This window comes from Sciurus vulgaris, assembly GCF_902686455.1.
Source record: "Sciurus vulgaris genome assembly, chromosome: 8".
In the NCBI taxonomy this organism is placed as follows: domain Eukaryota; kingdom Metazoa; phylum Chordata; class Mammalia; order Rodentia; family Sciuridae; genus Sciurus; species Sciurus vulgaris.
In genome coordinates, this window is record NC_136468.1 from 26,185,814 (window position 1) to 26,207,998 (window position 22,185).

Consider the following 22,185-nt stretch of genomic DNA (forward strand, 5'->3'; position numbering starts at 1 on the left):
ATTCCACCAATGTGTGCAGAATAGAATTCCATTCGAACAGGGACAGTGCCACAACAAGATTATAACCAGAACCCATAATACGGCTAGCAGTGTACAATTCACTCAATTATATTCAGACCCTGTTGTTTCAAGGCTGTTTGGTATTTCTGCAAGCAATACTTTGCTAGAAGGTAGCTGCTGACTACAAACACTGTCACTATCTACTGCATCTGCAGAATAAAAATCAAACTCTTCTGTGCTTCAATCAGGGCCCATCAGGAACCACCAGGTGGCTGAACAAACTACAGGGTCAGCTGCCACACAGTGAGAGTAGCCTGGCAAAATTTCCTTTCTCTTTTATGCATGAAACAAAAGCAGCTAGACACTTCTTTGCCATGATGAATGTCACACTGGGAAATATCTTAAAGGAGATCTCTCTATTTCTTGGAAGGCCTAAGGACTTTTTCTTTTTTAAAGGTATAGGAATTGAACCCAGGTTTCATGCATGCTGGTCACTACCTACCCCTTTTTCACAATATTTAATTTGAAACAGGGTCTTGCTAAATTGCTCAGACTGGCCTTGACTTTGTGATCCTCCTGTCTCAGTATCATGAGTAGATTGAATTACAGATGTGAACCTTGGTGCCCAGCGAAGACCTAAGAGCTTTTAGCATCTTTTAGCACAGAATACAGCCATTTACTTACAGACTCCTCCAGTAACATCTATTCTCTACCTTTCCCACAGAACCAGCCAACCACATATCAAAAAGAATGCTTTACGAAACAGTCTGAAGAAAGCAAAAAAAAAAAAAAGAGTGAGAAATTATGCACAACAGGAAATGGTAGGAGCCAAGTGCCATCAAACAGAATAAATGAAAAAAGAAAGATGACATTTGGAACCAAGTTCCAAATCATCCACTATCAGGCTATGGTTAGTGGCTGGAAGTATATCCCAAGGTCTGACTGCCATGAGTAACAGAAGCAGTGTGGGGAACAGGCCAGGGATCAGAAAAGTGATGAAAGGTCTAAGAAAGAACCAAGTAGATTAGAAGAAGGGAAGTTTATTTAATTTCTACTATATATCAGATAAACTTGCAACCAAGACAGCAACAAAAAAGAAAGCCTCAAATAACCATAATCATTCTGCTACCACCTTTATGACAGATTAAGAAAGTTAAATGCTAAAACCAAAGAACCAGAACCCAAAAATCCCCTGGCCAGAAAAACCTGATAGAAGACCAAGACTAACGAAAGGTATGGCATGTGTTCACTCCAGGACCAAGGTCAGAGCTGGACCTAGGGATGGGTGGTCCCAAAGGGTACAGGTCCCTCCAAGGAGCCCTTACACCAGTCACAAAAATTGTATGTCCATGAGATTAGAACCTAAGAACTAATTAGCAGGTATAATCAAAAATTCAGATTCAGTAATTGAAAGAAAACCTAGATCTTATTTCTATTACAACCTAGACACATTAGTGCCAGGTAGAAATTCTCATTGTAATGAAATGTTTTCTTTAAAGATACCAGCAGTGAAATGACTGACCAAAATAGAAAGGTCTCAGCTAATGATTTCCCCATTCCTTTAAAATCTTACATTTGTGTTAAAGGAAAATGGATGATAGAATATAGATTTCCACCATACGTACTATTCATTCTGCTATTCTACCTTCAAACCAAAGGGAAGAAAAAAATTCCTCTAAGCCATCCCAAGCAAAACCGCTAATACAGCCAATCAATACAGTTCCTCCTTCAAAAGGATACCTGAAGAATAATAAGGTAATCTTCTGGTGTCTCAAATGCACACATAGCACACTATTTCCAAAATTTCAATTCTGGACAGATCTATACTTCTTTCAAACCAAAACTCTTATTAAATTGTTAATTGCCAAAAACAGCGAAGTTCCTGTAATAAAGACATGAGAACGATTTTCAACATTCTCTGCACCCTAGTCATGCTTGCAAAGAATAACAACAGGGAAAGTGTCACAGTGCTCACACCTTCACCCCCTGATTCTAGAATGTGAAGATCTAAGCATACCCTGTGACAAGGTACTGATATTCGTCACCCCTTATAATGCGTTAGCAGCAGCAGCAGCAGCAAATGGATTCTTGGAGCTGTAAATTTTGGGCCACAGCAGCAGACTCTGCTCAGCATCTCCCTGATTAGAAACCTCCTCTTCAGGAACTGCGTACTCTGATGCTGCCAGCTACGTGAAGCTCACTTTTCTGGGGGTTGAGGGTAGAATGAATGCATGCATGTGTGTCTGGGGGGTGGGGGGGGGTGGTTTTCTATTTCTCTGTAAATGGTGTCACTACTGTCCAGAGAAAAAGCAGCTCCTGAGCACTGGCATGGATTAAGCCATAAAACACTGGTTAGTCCCATACTATACACCAAGTAAAATGCAGAGGGTTTACTGTTCAAAGCCTGCTTTTTGGCATCACTGCAGACCACTTTGAACAGTAATATTTCTTGTGCTTTTCATGACGTATCTGAAGTATGCCTATACTGCTCACTTTCTCCACAAGCTATGGATCCTAATCCGGCCACGCTCAAGCATACAGACTAAGAGATCATCCAAAGCCCAGCAGCAGAAATCCATATAGAGCAAGCCACTAGCTGGACTCAAGGTACAAGCACTAAATCCAATTCCCTCCCATTTCTTGAATCTCAATTGTTTAATGATGACAAGGTATAGGCTAAGAGCCACCACAAGTCAGGAGAATTACCAAGATCTGTCAGGGGCAAGGGACATCCATCCATCTCTGCAGCCCTCTGCCATACTCCATCTGCAGGGCTCATCCACAGTGTTCACTGGGCAGTCAAGAGCCGTTTAGTTTTTTAAGCTCTGCAGCAAGCAGAGGAGGAACAAAGAGCCTTATCACAGCCACCTGAGCTACAAAGACCCTCTCAATAGCTCCCCAGACACAACCACCTATAGCTCCACTGCTGCCACAAATCTCAATAACAGAAAGAAGCAAAAGAATCATCAGCCTTAATGAGGCTTCTTCAGGCACCACCAAACAGCATTCTTTGATGAGGTCACCCGGAATGAGGTACGAATGCACTGCGACCTCTCTGACATCATGACATCTGGCCATTTCTACTGCTCCCTAAAGTTGTATGCCATGTCTGTTCTCCTCAGTCCCTCATGAAAGCACAGCTGCTGGTCTGTTCTCCAAAAAAATGAAAGAATCACATCGATATCATGATGTAAGAACCTCTAGACACCTGAGCAAAATCAGACCAGATACTATCAAACGTACTCCATTGGAAATCAGGCATCAGATATCTTTCAACAGGGGCCATCCTAAAAAATACCTGACCAACACTCTTCAAAACTGTCCAGGTCATAAAAAACAAGGAAAGACACTGTCATATCTAAGAGGAGTCTAAGGAAATATGACGATTAAAAAGCGATGTGGTATCTTGGAAGAGAAAAAAGATACTAGGGGAAAAATCAAGAAAACCTAATAAAGGCAGACCTCTCATTAATAACAACATAGCATACAACAAATGTACCACACTCATGTAAGACAGTAGGAGATACTAGGTTGGGAGTAAAGGGGTAATCTGACAGAGCTCTCTATACTGTCTGCTGTAAAATTATTGTTAAAAAATTTTTAAAGCCAGGTAATTTTTTAATATCTTCTGGATTGCTAATATAAGCTGCAAACCAAGTCCTGAAGCAGAGGCCACTTCCCTAGTCAAATCATCTCCAGAACTTCCTTTCCCCTTGAAAGTCATATGACAAAAGTCAGGGAAGTGGTTAGGATTTTTTGATTCTCTCCACATTACCATAAGAGAATATACTAAAGCAGTCTACATAATGTCCAAATTTGAGAAATATTCTTCCTTAAAAATCATATCAGAGAGACATTTCCAATCCACATTGTCCGAGGAATCCTAGCCAGACAGTAACTATTCAAGAAAAAGAAATGAAAGGCATACAAATTGGAAAGAAAGAAATAAAATATCACTGTTCTCACATAATATGTATCTAGAAAACCCACAAGTACTGTTAGAATTAATAAACAAATTCACAAAGTGGAAAGATACAAAGCCAACACCCCAAACCAGCTGCATTTCTATATGCTAACAAACAATTCGAATGAGAATCACATTTCCAATCATATCAAAAAGAGCAAAATACTTCAGAATTAACCAAGGAAGTAAAAAAATTGTACTAGAAAAAAATGCTGAGAGAAATTAAAGACAACTTATGTATGTATAGGCACATTTCATGTTCATGGGTTACAAGACTTAAATTGTAAAGATATCAAAGCAATTTATAGATTTCATGTGATCTTTATCAAAATTCCAAAGACAAATTTTACAGAAAAGGCACCACCTGTCATAAAATTCATATCAAATCTTAAGGGACCACAAATTACCAAAAAAATCTGAAAAAGAAAGAACAAAGCTGGAGTACACATACTTCCTGATTTCAAAATTTATTGCAAAGCTACAGTAACCAAAACCATAGGGTAAAACAGATGTACAGATCAATTCGATACCATTCTAAAATAAAGCTAATGGATATATGGTTAAATGATTATTGACAAGGCTGTCAATACCATCAAAGAGGAAAGAACAGTCTTCTCAGCAAATGGTGCTGATAAAACTGGATATGCATGTGCAGAAGAACAAAGTTGGACCTTTAATAAAAACTGATTCAAAATTAATCCATAACTTTAAATATATAAAACTAAAACTATAAAATTCTTAGAAGAATTCAGAGTAAAAACTTTACAACTTTGCATTTGGTAATGATTTCTTGATTATGACAACAAAGACAGCAGGCAACATAACAAAAAAATAGACAAATGAGATAACATAAAAATTAAAAATTTTGTGCACCAAAAGTACTACTAACAAAGTAAAAGCAACTCACAGAATGGAATTATTTCCATTCTAATTTCCAGATTATATATCTGATAACAAATATCCAGAACATATATAGAATTCCTAAAACAACAACAACAACAAAAACAATTCAAAAATGAATAAAAGGCTCTGGATTTGATCACAGAAACTAAATGCTGGGCCTGCAGAGAACTTAAATAGACATAGCTCCACAAAAGATTTTCAAATGGTCAATAAGCACAGGAAAAAGATGCTCAACACCACTAATCATTAAGGTAAATCAAAATTATGAGATACTACCCACCAGGATAGCTACTATCAAAAGAACATGAGACAGGAGCAGTGGCACCCGCCTGTCATGTCAAGAACTGAGGAAGCTCAGGCAGGAGGATCACAAGTTTGCCTCAGTAACTTAGCAAGATCCTGTCTCAAAATAAAAAAATAAAAAGGGCTATGGATGAGGCTCAATGGATAAGCACCCCTGGGTTCAATCCCCAGTTTAAAAAAAAAACAAAAAAAACCAAAACCAAACCAGGTGTGGCGATGCATGCCTGAGGCAGGAGAATCAGAAGGTTGAGGTCACCCTGAGCAACTCACAAAGGCCCTAAGCAACTTAGCAAAACCCTGTTTTCAAAGTAAAAAGGGCTAAGGATGAAGATATGGTAAGCATCCCTGGGTTTAATTCCTGATACCAAAACAAAACACAAAACAACAACAAAAATCCAGAAAATAACAAACATTGGAGAGGATGTAGAAAAATTAGAACCCCTGTGTAGTGCTGGTAGACATATGAATGGTACAGTATAGCAGTTCCTCAAAAACTTAAAAATAAAATTACCAGCAATCCACTTCTTGGTACATACTGAAAAGAAACGAAAATAAGTTACCCATAAGATGCTTATAAACTCAAACTCGTGGCAGCATTGTTCACCCTAGTTAAAATGTGGAAACAACCCTGGTATTCATCAACAGATAAGCAGACAAGTTTAAAATGTGTACATAGACTGGAATACTACTCAGCTTTAAAAAGCAAAGAAATTCTGACACTGCTACAACATGAATAAAGTTTGAAGACATATTCTAAATAAAGTAAGCCGGTCACCAAAAGACACACCACATGATTCTATTTATATGAGTTACTTAGAACAGTCTAAATCATAGAGATAAAAAGTAGAATGGTGGTTTTGAGGGGCTGATGGAAATGGAAAATGGGGGGAGACAGTTTTGTTTAATTGGTATAGTTTCAGTTTCATAAGATAAAGAGTCATGGAAATGATATGTCATGCTGGTGATAGCTGCACAACAATATGACTATACTTAATATCACCGAACTATACATTTAAAAATGATTAGGGTAGTAAATTTTATGTCATGTGAATTTTACAACACAAAAAACTGAGGGAAAAACCTCAGAGACATGATAATGGACTCCATCTAGAGCTGCTGTGATGCTAAATAACTCATGTACAAGTAGAAGCACAACAAAAAATAATCAGGACAAAAACAGTCATAGAATAAAATCCACTGCAGTCACAGACAGCTTATATGATCTACAAAACTGGACTTGGCCACTAATGCCACTCAACTACACAGGGCTCCCGAACAAAAATCCACAAAGGGTAAGCTCTTTGAAGGCAGGAAATACTAACATCTTCTCAAAGCACCTAGTTCAGGGGCTGTTTGTTTAAGCTATCACACAGGGACAGAGAGTCAAGCACAAGGCCTCTAACCAGCAAGACAGTAAGAAGACACCTCTTGAGGACATACTTCCACTTCCCCTTCCCCCAACAATGCTATTCAGGTCTATGAAATCTGCAATGCCCACAGATCCAGCAGCAGGGACAGGGAAGCCAAGCCACGTGCTCAGGGGACCATATGGCTACAAACAGCACAGATCAGCTAAAACGCCACAGGGAAGGCAGGCAGGGAACTGGCAGGCCACGACAGGCACAAAAGTCTCAGGCAGGCTCAGCTAATCGCTGTGAAAGGAACATGCTTTTCAGCTAACCTAGAGAGACAAGGAGAGCCCTCCCTTGCATCTCATTCCTTGAGAAGACTGCTTAAGCAGACAATGGAAACCAGTCTTTCAAAGGAGAAGATGCTTGTTTCAAATTCCTCAGAGTGAGCCTCTTAACCAACACTATAGTTTTGCATCAGTTTCACAAATCAACGAAACAGCCCCAGAGGCACCCAGCTAAAGAAGTCAGAGGGTAGCTTTTGTAAGCATTTCAGATTATTTTAGTTGTGCCCTATACAATTAATTCTTAAAAAAGAGAGTGACCGATGAAGAGAGAATCACTATTTGCTAAGGCCTCCTACTCACATGATTCTCAGAGCAGAATCACTCAGCAAAACTTTGTGGGACTTTTCAACTATGTGGGTATGGGCCCTGGGTACCAGAGGACTTTATTAGGTTTCCTTAAAAAAGTTATTGGGCACTAACAGACATTTTAAATCATGTAAACATGACTGTAGAACTATAGCGGAGTTCTAGGTTATGAAAAAAAAAAAACAAAGAAAGAACAAAGGATTATTATCTGAGTAAGCCTCCAATAAGAAAAAGAACCAAAAAGTCAAGGCATGGAGGGATACAGAGAGTATACAGAGAAAACTTCAAGAAAATTAATTCCTAGCACAGTTAGATAATGTGAAATAAGTTTTAGATGTTATTTTTAAGTAGTAAAAGGAAAACATTCAGAGAATAAATAAAACTCTTAGAAATTAAAGAACAGAAGAAGAGTTGAAAAATAGAGATAAGAACAAAAGAACAGAGAAGGAAAATAAAAGAAAAAAAAAAAAAAAACTGGAACACCAGCCCACAAAGAACAACATTCAAACAACAAATGGGAGTACTAGAAAAAAGGAGAAAAGATAAACTAGATTGAATTCAACGAAAGAGCTGGGGGCAAAAAAGTCCCAAGACAAAGATCTAAACATTGAAGTATAATACAATCACATATAAATAAATAATGCTGTATCATTGAGAAATGTCGGAATGCTAGTATCAAAAAGAATTTGCTAAATCCTTCTACAACAAATCATACAAACAACAAATCATACAAACTAAAGAATCAGAATGGTTTCAGACTCTAAAAAACAAGAACAGATCTTAACTAGATGATGGGACAATAACAATTCTGATGGAAAATAACTTCCAAAATAAAATTCTATACCCAGCTAAATTATCAATAAAGTTTAACTACAGAATGAATATGAAAAGTCTCAGAAAATTTACCTCAAGCACTTCTGCCATGAAGTTAGAGAAAACGTATGCCAACAAAATGAAGTAACCGATCATAAAGAAAAATTGAGGGCATCTAACAAGCATAGTTCTAATCAGAGAGTAAGGCAAAGAAACCCCCTCAGTATAATGATGAAGAAATTCAAAGATGTAACAAACTTTCAACAGGTAAAAAGAGGAACCAGACAAAATTAGTGCAGGTCATGTGGCTCTGAGAAAGTATTTTTTAAGGTAAGATTATCAAACTGAATGAATGCCCGAGAGGTAATTTAGAAAAGTAGAGGGTATGAGAACTGAATTAATAGCATGTATTTTAAAATACATGTAAATGTTAAAAAACCAGTAACTATGGGGAAAACAAAAAGTGTGTAGGAAATGAAAATTACATTTAAAAGCTATATAGATATAGCTCTGTGGTGATTAGCATTTACAAAGTAAATACTGAATATTAATTTAACCAAAGTTATGACATAATCACATATGAAGGATGGGGAAGAGCATGTGTGCACCCATGTATATATGCATGTTTGAGGGAGAAAATTACATCCATTTTCACCTGCAGAATAAAGGAGAAAGGTTTCACCTAAAACCAAAAATTTTTTACAATAACATACATTTTATTCCCAGGTATGAATTAGCAAAGTATTAAAAGTGCCTCAAGGAAGACACAAATTGGACTAGTACATTTGTTAATAAGCCTACAAAAAGTTTACATTTCTTCTGTATTAAAAGTAAAGCATTTGTCTGGTGCAGTGGCGCACACCTGTAATCCCAGCAGCTCAGGAGGCTGAGACAGGAGATCTCCAGTTCAAAGCAAGCCTCAGCAATAGCAAAGCACTAAGCAACTCAGTGAGACCCTGTCTCTAAATAAAATACAAAATAGGGCTGGGATGTGGCTCAGTGGTGCCACTGAATTCAATCCATGATACCCATTCCCCACCCCACCCCAAAAAAAGTAAGCATTTATAAAAGTAAAATGTATATACAAAAAGAAGTATCGATCAGTACTACTCAGAGGGGCTGCCAGTGTGCAATGAGTTAAGGAACTTGTACCACAACATTATTTAACTACATATATCAGTAAGGGCACTACTGATATGTTTTGTAGCAAGTCTTTCCTTTTTTCAATTTTATTTGGGGGGTGGGGGCAGTGTTTACTGGAGATCAAACCCAGGACCTGAAGCATGTAGGACCACACTGAGCTGTATTCCCAGCTGCAAGTTTTTCTTGACAAAGAAAATAGTGCCTGGACTTACATTCTATCTCAAGATCCTCATGTCATAATGAGGCACTCATTATGGCATAGATCAGGGATCATCAAACTTTATGTAAATGGCCATTAGCAAATATTTCATGTTTTGCAAGCTAAAACTCAAAAGAGTTTTCAACAACTCCATAACAACTACAGAATTCTGCCATTGTATCATGAAAATAACCACAGACAATACTTAAACAAATACAGATGGCTATGCTCCAATTTATCCATAAATTGAAATTTAATTTTTGAAAATTTTTCATAAGCCACAAAAAAAAGTTTGTTTTTTTCCTCCTGTGTAAAATCCACAGGTCATACAAACAAGTGCAGAGCCAAATTTGTCCTATGGACCATAGGTCTTCCAATTTTGAGATAAGACAGTATGACCAAGTCTGTTTAAAAAAAAGCTACATTACAGTATTTTAGGTAATTTGAGTATTTTGCTTACCCTCTTTATATAATTTTCCTGTTTCCAAAACAAAAATAATGCTTAAAATTTTTAAAAAACTCAGTAAATCTCCTGCCCCACCCTTCACCAGAAGCCCTCTACCAATGAGCCACACCTTCAGCCCCTTTTACCTTTTGAGACAGCCTCTCCCTAAGTTGCCAAGGCTGGTCTTAAATTTGTGATCCTTCTACCTCAGCCTCCCAAGTTTTGGGGATTGTAGGCGTGTGTCACCACACACCCCAGGATTTTAGAGGAGAAGAAATGCTCCTGCAGCCATTTCTCCCTTTTCTAGTTGACAGTAGGTCATATTTAAGGCAAATGATACAGCTATCAGCCCAATCATCCAATCCTTTGAATTTCTTTCTTCTGCAATCTCTTAGTTCCCCAAACAGCAAAAGCCCAAAATGCATCTTCTGGGTTTTTCTACATACTGAGTATCAGCTGAGGACATGCTGGAAGAGACAGGGCAAGGTAATAGGACTCTCCCAAGCCTCATAGATATCACTAATGTCAAACACCCTCAAATAATAGTAAAACTGAAGACCTGCCTCCCTTGTTCAGTGAATGGTCATCCTTTGATTCAGTAGTCACATTTTAACTTCTAGAAAACACAGGCACAACTAAGTGAGTTCCAAGTACGGAGAGCAGTCCATGTCCAATTTTGCACACTAGAACATGCCTCACACAGAAAGGAAGCAGAGCTCTTCTGGTCTACATCAAGACCTGGAAGATGCACAGGGGAGTATTCCACCAGGGACAACTCCCACTCAGGTCTACTACAGGGGGTGATTACGGCTAACCTAACAGCTACTTAGCACCTACTAAAAGAAGGAAAGAGGACACTAGAGCACTCTGTGACCTATTACTTTGGGCACCATAAAAAAGAGAGTGAAATAATTTAGCCAGTTCCTCTAAGACTGCTAAAATTTTAGCATGCCAAGATAGTTTCAGAATTTTTCAGGCTGACAGTGCCACCTAGTGGCTGTCCATCCTAAATTGATAGTTAACGGATGAGAGAAGGCCACTTTGTCCAAGAATATGCATATAACCACTTTTTGCCTATAAATAGACAAAATTTCCACTAACTTTTGTCAAAAGAAAAAATAAGATGTAAAACATTACAGCAGTCTGGGAAGGCACAGACAACAGATCTACCAGTCAAGTTACCAAAACCTGCAACCAAAAAACACCATTTTTATAGCACCATTGATATAACCATTTAATGCATTTGTTAATAGTTTCAGTTCCCATCAAAGTAATCCATTCCAAGGCATATCAGTGAAGGAGAATTCTCGGGGGGGGGGGGGGGGGGGAGGCACACACACAAGAGTTACCAAACAGAACAAAGGGAAACATGAGGGTATGTATACTTGGACACAGTAAATCTGAGAGAACACCATTTGCTAACTATATAAAAAGAATCCTTAAAATATGAGAAGTATTCACACTAGCAGTGTCTGCAAGTTTAACCTGTGAATTTATGGTGACGTTATCCTAATTTACAGTGAGAAATGTAAATATTCTTATCATCTCTAAGTCCCTGAAACACACACACAGGCTTGCCCTGAAATATTCCAGAACACACACACACACACACACTTGTCTTGAAATATTCAAGAACTACACCATTTCTAATTGTTCAAATCCTCGTATTATCACTCTCCTGGCCATGTCCATTATGCATATCAACATGCTGAGAATGACTCACCTTGGCAACAAACTGCTTGTCCTTTTGATCCAAATTAGCAGTGGGAGCTACGTAGTCTCTCCATATTCTCAGCCTGCGCTCCTTGGCAAACCTGGCAACAAAAGAGTGATGCAAGATCAGCCAACCAGACCAAGACCATTCCATCTGAATCCATCACCATCATGGAAGCAGTTAGTGCAAACTCCTATCCTATCCTACAGATATATAAATCTCCAGTCAAATCAGAATGAAGAGTGAACAGCAAATGGAAATATCCAAATTTTACAGCAAATGGAAAAATCCAAGATACCTATATACATGAACTCAGAGTGGGTAGACTGATCAAGGTGTGCAACTGTTTGAGCGTAGACATCACAAGTCCATCTTGATAATAAACTCTGACTTATCCAGTATCTTCTGAGCAGCTATTACCACAGGTAGGGTGACAAAGATCAATTGGTCTCTTAAATGTGAAGAACACACACAAACATCTAAACAAACAAATGTATACTTTTTAAAGAATCACAGACATGCTCAATTGCCATTTGAAATAGAAAAAGGTTATCAACTATTAAAAAAGGTTATCAGGGGGCTGCGGTTGTAGCTCAGTGGTAGAGCGCTTGCCTAACATGTGAGGCACTGGGTTCAAGCCTAAGCACCACATAAAAATAAACAAATAAAATGAAGGTATCGTGTTCATCTACAACTTAAAAAAAAAAATTTTAAATAAATAAATAAATAAAGGTTATCAGCTACCAAATACTATGTTGAAAAACATAACCACCACCATAGTCCCTCTAAAGAATAACTGGAAAATAAACAAAATCCCTATAGAAGTTCCTTGGTAGGAGTTTTAAAAAACCATGTTGCCAGAAATTCATTTTCAAGTATAAGCCCAGTAGATATTTTCTGAGTCAGACTAAGAATGGAAAATTGAATATGTGTAAAGATTGGGGAGAAGAAAAAAAAAAAAAAAAAAATCAATGAACAGCTGTCTTAAACTATTTAAAAATGAGTGAATGCATGTGCAGTGGAAAGGAACTATTATTTCTGAAAACAGTATTGCAACCTTTTTTTTTTTTTTTTTAACAAGCACTAAAATGGGAAAATGACAAAGCAGGATGTACCAGTTGTAAAATACATAAAGTACTTCCATAGAGAGGATGTAATTTTACCAACAAGGCATGTAGCTCAAATATAGCATGCAAAACAGCAGGCAAGTAATCACATATTGAGATATGATTTGCATTCCCTGCATTCCCTGAACTAAGCTTATTTTATAATGATGAGTACTCTCCAAAAAAATCCATAAAATTTTCTACAGATGTTATGAAACATATAGATATTACTTTAATTTTACTCACTTTCTTCAAAGAGAATGCAAAAAATATATATTTATATATCAACCAAAAGAATGATTTAGAATAGTAATGGACTTAACACTTTTCTGAACACACACACACAGACACATATACACAATAAGAAGAAGAAATTAACCTCACAGAATAATCAGTATTTGGAACACTGTACTCAACAAAGTTATGTTTATAATGTAATTATGGGACAACATAAAAACCAAAAAAATTTCAGCAATCGCTGCTCTTTTTTTCACCAAATATGTGAAACATGCATTTCTCAGACATGCCGTATCAATGGGCCATATTAAAATCTATGTTTATAAAAACTTGAGACTATTTCTGCTAACACGTACAAAAGGATATGGAGAATCTAAGAAAAGAAACAACTACTATAGCTATTTTTCTGTTGTACACTACTTAGGTGTAGGTCTCAAGATCATTATCATTTTAAGATTCCGAAATAAGCAAAACAACAAGCCTCGAGAGTAGACCACTGTCATTGACTATCTGCCGTCTTCTGATCATATGCATGCTAGGAAGTGGAGATTCAACTTTTCCTATTATTTCCATTTATATACTCTTGGTACTTGCTTTTATTGTCTTCTGTCTACGCCATTAAATGAAGAAGTTCACCTAAACATCCAGAAATACTTGACCCGGACACTTGAAATAGCCAATGTTGGGATTTTCTACAGTCAGTTTTCTGGAAATAAATGATTTATTCTTTAATCATAAGGCACCAAGCCAGAAACAAGAAAGTAGCACCTCAAAATTGCATTAGCACTTATGATAAAACATACTTATAAGGAAATTAGGGCATCCTTTAGGACCCACAGCCTCAACCTTTCCATCATAGGCCTGCTCCAGCCTACCTATTTAAGAGTAACTAATAAGCAATTTTATTGTCCTGAAATAAGACGAGTCATTTTACACCAATGTGCCCAAAATCCAGAAATGAAGATATGGACTTGGAAAAAAACTGAACTGAAAAATGTTTAAAAAGTAAATCACATAAAGAATAATGTCTCAGTGAAAAATCTGAGCCCTTACTACCCAGCATTGAATTAAACCAAACCTAAAGACTAATACTTAAGTCATTCCTCTGTATGAGATCCTAGCTTCTTTTGTAATTTCCCAAACCTTTATTACAATAAGAAACAGCGACACAGATGGGTCAGAGAAGATGGCTAGATTCCTTTGCTTAGGCTCCTTGGCTAGAAGGTTTCCCTCCAGACCTTACCTCTCGGCTGCCCTCAGTTTTTCTGCACCCCGGGTGTAAACTGCAATCGACCAGTCCACACATCGTGCAAAACCTTCCTTCAGGAGGAGTTCAGTGATGTTGCCGTTCTGAGAAACAAGGAGCATGAGATTAGAAGCATGGATTAGATTCTGGAGCAAAAGAATCCATTTCTCTAGATTTCAAACACAATAAACATGGCCATAATCTACTTAAAAAATAAAGGAAAAAAAAAGTTTCTCTCATTAAGAAACCATCTCTAAGAAATAAAAAGAAACGATCTCTAAAATGGGAGACACCACTCTGAGACTCCTCTCAACAGCCTTGATTTCGTATCTGGACAACAACACCTCTCACTTAATAGGAGTAGGATAAATGTTAGTGGCATTGAATGAAATTGACATTTCTATAGCTCTTCTTGGGGGAAAGGAGGATGTTAATCTTTAGTAGAATTTCACCTACTCTTTCCTTCCCTAAGATCAGCACTTCTTCCTCTTTCCATAAGCACAGTTTCAAGAACAGGCTGGGTAAGGGAATGGCTTAAGCTACATCTTGCTCAGTGAATTACAATTCCTATTCTACTGTGACACAGAGCCATCTGGCAGGGCATGGTCAGACACTCAGCACTCCAGAAGAAACAGACATGGCCTTGGCACACTCCAAATCAAGCCTCCCAGGCTTCTAAAAGTGCTATCATGGAAGAATTATCTAACCAAAAATGTAACAGTAGTTTAACTGTATTACACATAGGTTACAATAATGAAAACTGGCTTAGTTGTCAAAAAACAAGGTCATTTTGTGTCCAAGAACAACCTAACTACCACAGTAAACAACAGGGTAAAATTCTCATAAATAAGAACTATAAGAACATTGGGACCTAGTTTCTGCTCAGAGTGAAGAAGTAACTGGATAAGGCCCAAAATACAGAAAATAATTGTTCCATACATTAGTTTCCTCATCACTGATCTACCAATACTCATCTGACTTCTCGACCTACAAACGCCTCACCAACCCTACTCTACTCTGTCAGTTACACTTTTACCGATATGGCCATCTCCAGCATTTCCAATTGGCAACCTTCAGCATCAAACACTTGGGAAAGTAAGGGATGAAATCCTCTTCCCCTTATGAACTCAGCAACATTTGACATTAACTTCCTAAGGGTAGGAAGTTGCCCAGATCTGTCCAATTCTATAAGACAAATGATATCTGCCTAAAAAATACCTCAAAATCATTAGGTAGTAATCCTTCCAAGATATTTAAATGGATGTTAAACAGAGTGAAAGATGACAGAGGCAAACTGCAGCTCTTCAAAGCCCAAGTCTGTCGTGACCCAAGCTGCATATGCACACTCACTGGATGAAGGATGGTACCCAGAACATTCTGGTTGTGGCAGCTCTCCAGGATGATCTGAACATCTCTCTGAAGCAGTCGCGACTCAGTAAAAAATTTGGCTTCTGCAGCAAAAGGCTCCGGTGTTTCACTGCCATCTGCTTCCCGGCGAAAAGTTGGGCACTGTAGGAGAATAAGGCAGGAAAGGAAGGCAGCCCAGTGAGAGCCAGCTCTCCCGCCCTACCCAAGCCTTCTGCACACCCAACCTGCTACAGGCCATGCTCAGGGAGGCCTCCACCAACTCTTCTAACCCTTCTGAAAACACACTGTAAAACGGACTGGGAATATCATGCTCTCATATTTCTGGGTAAAGACAAATAAAACTCACATAGGGAAAATCATCGAATTACAGTTGAAAATAGATCTGTGTCAAGAGAAGATCTGCCAGGGCCTAGCTTTTAATCCCCAATCTTTAAAAAATTCCAATGGGATCCAGGTGCAGTGGTGTACACCTGTAATCCCAGCAACTCAGGAGGTTGAGACAGGAGGATCACAAGTTCGAGACCAGTCTCAGTAACTTAGTGAGATCCTCAGCAATTCTATCTCAAAACAAAAAAAAAAAAGAAAAAGAAAAGAAAAGAACTGGTGACATAGTGTGGAAAAGCACCCCTGGGTTCAATCCCCAGTACCAAAAATAAAAACTGGAAAATCCAGAAAGGGACTTAATAGAAGCCATATTCAGCAACACTTGAGAGCCACTCATCCCTAATCTTCTAGGCTTATACCCTCAACAACCTTCCATTTCAAACAGACCCAGAATGCTTTCAAATATTAAAAAAAAAAAAAAAAAAAAATTGATCCAATTGGAAACATTGTGCTACAACATTTAAACCAAAATAAGTATAAAAGAACTCTGGTTAATGGATCACACCAAGAAGGAAACAGAGATCCAAAGCCTCCAGGTAGAGAAATCTACCTAGCACTGAACATTTCTACAAATCCCATACCCACCGTGTAGCCCAGTATATGGTCTGACCTTGATCCCAGACAGCATGACGGTAACCAGGTAGTAATCTGGGAGGAGTAGGGCCCTGACCACACTGCCATCTCGCACGTGCTCGATGATAGCTGCATGACATAATAAACAACTTACATCATTAGAAAAGTCGTGAGGGGATAAACAATGCCCAATCAAACTGCATTAACCTGGTAACTCTCCCCCGGACCCTGAGAAAGCCTCCCTCTGAGAAGTGAGGACACACTGGCAGATCGTGAACCAGTCTAGGGAAAACAGTCAAGACCTGCTTCTGTCTTCTGAACCTTCTGGGACCTCATCACTCACACCAAAGCTTTGTTATCCAAAATCTAGGTTGCTCACCACGTACCAGGTGCCAGAAAAAAGAGTAACTCGGGATTGGTAATACTTTTCTTTTACTTAACCTGTAGTTAACAAGGTCTCAAAGTGGAACCAAAAACCACATAGCATATAAACATATATGGACTACATGTTTCTATCTCCAAGTAGCAGGGGTAGTATTTAAGTACCTTCTTTTAGAGACAGAAAGATCCACAATGTGTAAATTACCAACAACTTCCTACCTGTCAATGGCAAAGAACTAGCCTCTGAGAAATACACCTGATGTAACCTGCATGAACAGAATTCAAACTCCCTTCCAAAATGCCATGGTATCATTTTACCCTTAAGGATTTCTCTTGGATACTAAATAAGCAGAAGAAAGACTCACGAGAGCCTATAAACCTCAAGAAGCAAAGAGAGCAAATAGAAAGAAATCACCCTGAGTCATAGCTGCCTCTTCCTGCCCGCCTACCATTGACAGGCTTCTGGTGGTGTGAGTCCACAAAGTGCCTTGGGTTCTCGATGGTATACTTCAGGTCCCGGATGGTGTGTGAACCGTTCCCCTCACTCCACATCCCTTTCTTCGCTGCCTTTGCTTGTTCCTCACATTCTGAAAGCCGGCTCTGCTCAGGGCTGGGATGTAAAGAACAAAAAAGCTTGGTTATTGAGTTCACAAAGAGAAACCTACAGCTCTTAGTCACTAGGTTTTTTTAGCATGTTCTATCCTGGAAGAAACCAAACCATTTATTTAAGACCTATGACTTAAGACACAAGCCTATAACCAGAAAATCAACATAAGTACAATTTCTAGATTCCAAACCTGTTCCTTCAAACAGATTAGGATCTAAGAACATGTAATGAGATGACCCAAAGAACAAACTCTGAGTACTGCCACCACGAGCGAGTCAAAGACAGCAAGCCAGTGGCTCAGAGGGGAGCCACTCCAAGGGATACAGCTTCATTTAACCACCCCAGATTCAGGAACTAGAATCCAGGCACAGCGCAGCAGGACACAGTGCAGGGAAGGTGATTAAGAACTGCCCTCACTCTCAGTCCACAAAACAAGGCTGTGGCACGTACTGCAAACATTGCCCTAAACACAAAATGCTGCCCAAAGCTGTTTAACCATTCAATAAGGCCAGCTAGGCAAAAGATGGTTTGAAAATAAAGCCTCCTCCCTATTCAGGCAGAAAACCAAACCACATACTAGAGCAGCCAAAACGTAGATAGACCAAAGCAAGTTAAAAAAAAAAAAAAGTGGGAACTAGAAACAGCTCTTCTCTCTCATATCTGAGCTAAAGTTAGAGAGGAATGAACTGCAAGGGCTTTGTACAATCTCAGACAACTGGTACCATCAATGGTTATACACATTAACAGAATCTCCTCCCACCTTGATCAGTAGGGACTGCTAAGCAGGAATGACCCACCATTGCTCAAGCCAAAAGTCTTCAGTACCTCTCTTCCTTACCCCTACCCAAAAGGCAACCACATCCTCAGAGATCCAAAATCACAGCCAGAATTTGACAGAAAATGTAGCAAGTGAGATAAAAGCAAACACAGAAACTGAGAAAAGGAGACTTTGTGTTTAGAGGAATTAGTACTCCAGTGGAGATTCTTTGTTAGGATGCTACAAAACTGTAGTGGGATTTTTTTTTTTTTTTTTATTACACATTCCAGTTGCAAACTGAATTCCCAAAAAAACATTGCAACAGTAATCATGCCAGTAATTGTCCTTAAGTTAGAACTGAGGCATACTTTCAAAAACACCACCTAAAACAAATATCTTAATTTAACAAATTCCCACATGTATACACACCAATTATGGAGTCCAGCAAACATCTCCTTGCAATCAAGGAAGGCTCACAGGTGAATGACCCAGCCCTAAAGTCTAAGAGGCCTTTGCTCAATCTCATCTTCAGTATACCCCATGCAAATATTTATCCAAAGCCTTTTCTTCAGCTACTATAGTCATGTAACACTGGAAGGACTTAATGATTTAAAAAGCATGTTTACAGACTTCAAATTACCGATGTAGCATATCACTTTTCAGAGACAAAAGTGTTAATGAAAGCCAGCTGCAATCTATCCTACCGAGAGCTAACACTAGTGAACTTAAGCATGATGCATGTACTACAAACCTTACACACCTAACATTCCCTTCTAACAGGTTCACATTGCCATTAGTTAAACGAATATGTTTTTACCTACTAATTAAGTGCCTAAAGATTCATAGACAAAACAGACTTAAAAGGTCCTGGAGAGCCAGAAATTTCTCCTAACCCTCAAACCAGAACAACTGTGCCCTGTCAGTTTCCTCAGATTTTGCTTTCAATACTATTTATTCACCCAGCTTCACTTTTCACTGCACCATTTCTTGAACTCAATATGACGTCATATATCTGTTTATTGTCTGTCCCCTCATCAGAATGCTAGCAGAGCCTAAGTCTGTTCACTGTTATGTTCTCAGTGCTAAGAACACAGCCTGGCACATAGTAAGTGCTCTTACTATATCTGGGTCTGGATGGATGCAAAAATTCTCTGGAACTGAATATCTACAGTCTAAGAACTATTGACTCATGAATATGAAGAACAGAACTACCTAGTCTCAAAGCCTGTTTTTTAAAGCGGTACACACATCAAACACCATTAATGAATGTTTAATGATCTCCTGGTTCAAAATAAGCCATAGGCAAGAATATCTTGGACAGCCCCTAAGATTATCCATTTTATATGAAGAAACAGGAACAAAAATATAGCCAATCCAATTAACAGTTGACCACCCTATCTCCTCTGACATCTTGAGAAGGACAAAGGAACAGACAAGTGCTGGATACTTACTTATTAGCTCGCATGCCTTCTCTCCGGGTGGCCAAGCCCTCTGCAACCAGTGACTCTGCAATGTTTTCCCCATTAGTATCTGAGGAGGAAAACAAGAAAATTAAACAAGAAAACGAAAAGACTCAAACCTGCCTCCACTAACAACACAGCTCCAGTAGACGGATCACTTTGACACTCAGTTCTTCAAGGAGTGACGCTGCCTGAGAACCAGACCCATGGTGCGGCACTGGGCTTCTCGCAAGACCTCATCTCCCAAAACATCTACTCTCGGGCCCAGAGACCGATCCATCTTCTCAGAACTTTGTTTCTAATTTTCTAGTGTAACTCCCAGTTCAAAGCCAATCTCAGGAACCACAGGAGACTGACAAGAAAGCAAGACGCCTGTGGCAGGCTGCTCGGAAGAGCACGAAGCAGTGACCAAAGGAAAACAGCGAAAGATGAACCCAGACCTGCTGCTCAGCAGCTTAGACAAGATCTCTCCGATCTAATTTATTCACCCCAAGAGTGGGGACAGCACTTGCCTCCATGGGTTCTTGTGAGAATTAAATAATGTATGTAAGTCACCAGATACAGAGCTGAGTACATAGCAGGAATAAGAAAAGGCCCCCTCATCTTGGACGACAGAGAAAGACATCCATTTAGGGTTGTGTATCACTTCACACCTCCAAGTCTAATTCCTCTCCACAATGTCCCACTCCCAGAGGACACCAAGACAAACTATGGTACTTGAGAAAGAAAGTGTCTTGCTCTCATAGAGATACGCAGAAGACAGTGGCTTAGATTTCTAATCTCACACAGCAGCCGTCAGAACAGACAAGAAAAATGAAGTTAAACATAAAACTCAACCGGATGAGGTTCTATTCAGGCACTTGAAACATTAATTGCATTTCCATACTACTGAAAAAGCTTTTAGGCTGGGAATATTCTCTTAAATCTTTGCTTGTCAGCTGAAACGATAAAGAGACATCTAGGAGGGAATCACCACATAAAAATCTTTAATATAGCAAAGAACATACTCTTAGATAAACTGAAACACAGCAGTCAAGCTTATAGGTAATGTCAGAATAAAATTCTGCTTAAAATTTATATTCAGTACACTACACATCAACTTCCATAAACATTAACAAGTACACCCACCCCCACAAAACCAACCTGAATGCCTCACCATTAGAACTCAGAAAAGTCTGCAGAAGCAAACTGTAAGTCTCTTTCCCCACCAAAGTCGAGGGGAATGATATTTATATGAGGAACACTCAAGTCTGAGGCTCAGGATAGATCATCTGTTCTTTCCATGGAAGTTAGCGCTGAATCCAGACACACACCCAAGTAGTATTAGTAAAGATCACATTGGTTCCTTAAAAGTAACAGGAGTTCCAAGAGTGAAAAGTCAAAAGGAAGGATCCAACAATTAGGGAAAGGGTGAACACTGAGATACCAAGAGGTCAGGGGGTAGAAAGAATGAAGCCCAGGTACAAACAAGATGAGTGGTCACAAAAACAGCCAATCGACAATGCACTCAATAGCTCTCCCATGTTTTCTTGGCACAGACCACTCAGAAATGGCCCACTTCTGAAGAGTTCAGTTCCAAATGCTCCTTCAAAAATGAGAAAAATATATTCCCCTAGGCTGAACCCTCAAAGGAGGCAACAAAATGTGGGTACACAGGGAACCAAAAAAGAAATCTGCAAACCATAAACCTCATTCTTGCTCAGTTATTTATCAAATTAAGATTCTGATCAAGTCACAATTAGGGGATAGTATTCAGATCAAATGGATGACTATGTTGTCTTCAAAAGTCAGAAAACTGATCAACTCTTTTTCTAGTAAGTTCTAGGCTAACCTCAAATTCTACCATTTTTCCCCCAACCTAAAGAGAGAAGGAAACTGAACAAGACGACTCCAAGGTCATTCCCAACTCACTTCTCCAATACCTCTACAATTATAATCAGTCTTAACAGGATGTTATTAGTCTCGCCACTCAACCTGGCTTGTTTAACTCCAGCTCTGACTACACAAGTCAAATGGATGATCTAAGATAGTCAAACTACATGAACTATTAGGGTTGCTTTTTTTAAAAGAATCACAGGAAATTTTTTTTTAAATGTTCTCTTAAACTGCTCATGTTCATCATACTGGCTTTATATATTTTATCAATTCTTTCAATGTCTTTTATCTGCTCAAACTCCATTCCCCAGTTTTACTCTGCCTCCACCTAAGTCAAGAAAACCACAACACCTCACACCCTATGAGCCACCTAGCTCAGCTAAACAACAGGGGCATGCACACATATTTACTGAGAATACACACCATGCCAAAGGTAGCACTTTACATATACCATCTTTTTAAACTTTATCTTTATATATACTATATTTTTAAAGCCTGTGTTTTTTTCAATTCTTACAATAACATGTGGCCAGGGGGAAAAAATGACAAGACCTGAACAGATCTTCCTTTCCTAAAGAGTCCCCAGGAAAAGAAGAAAAGCCACAAGATAAAGGAAACAGGATACAACATAGGAAATCTATGGGAATTCAATTAGCACTCTGACTAGAAGCACAGAGCCACCAAGTTCCACAGGCTGGTGGCCTA

General features: G+C 38.8%; 1 protein-coding gene across 1 annotated transcript in view; it reads right to left on the minus strand.

The window, feature by feature from the left end:
* The window catches only part of SND1 (staphylococcal nuclease and tudor domain containing 1), a 421,454-nt gene that overhangs the window by 355,692 nt on the left and 43,577 nt on the right, over nucleotides 1–22,185 (minus strand). The window contains exons 4-9 of the mRNA XM_079151650.1: nucleotides 19,597–19,675; nucleotides 17,231–17,391; nucleotides 16,438–16,529; nucleotides 15,426–15,584; nucleotides 14,073–14,179; nucleotides 11,496–11,586 (exon numbers count right to left, since the gene is read on the minus strand). Coding sequence (XP_079007776.1) covers nucleotides 11,496–11,586; nucleotides 14,073–14,179; nucleotides 15,426–15,584; nucleotides 16,438–16,529; nucleotides 17,231–17,391; nucleotides 19,597–19,675 — 689 coding nt within the window. The remainder of the gene's footprint in view (nucleotides 1–11,495; nucleotides 11,587–14,072; nucleotides 14,180–15,425; nucleotides 15,585–16,437; nucleotides 16,530–17,230; nucleotides 17,392–19,596; nucleotides 19,676–22,185) is intronic.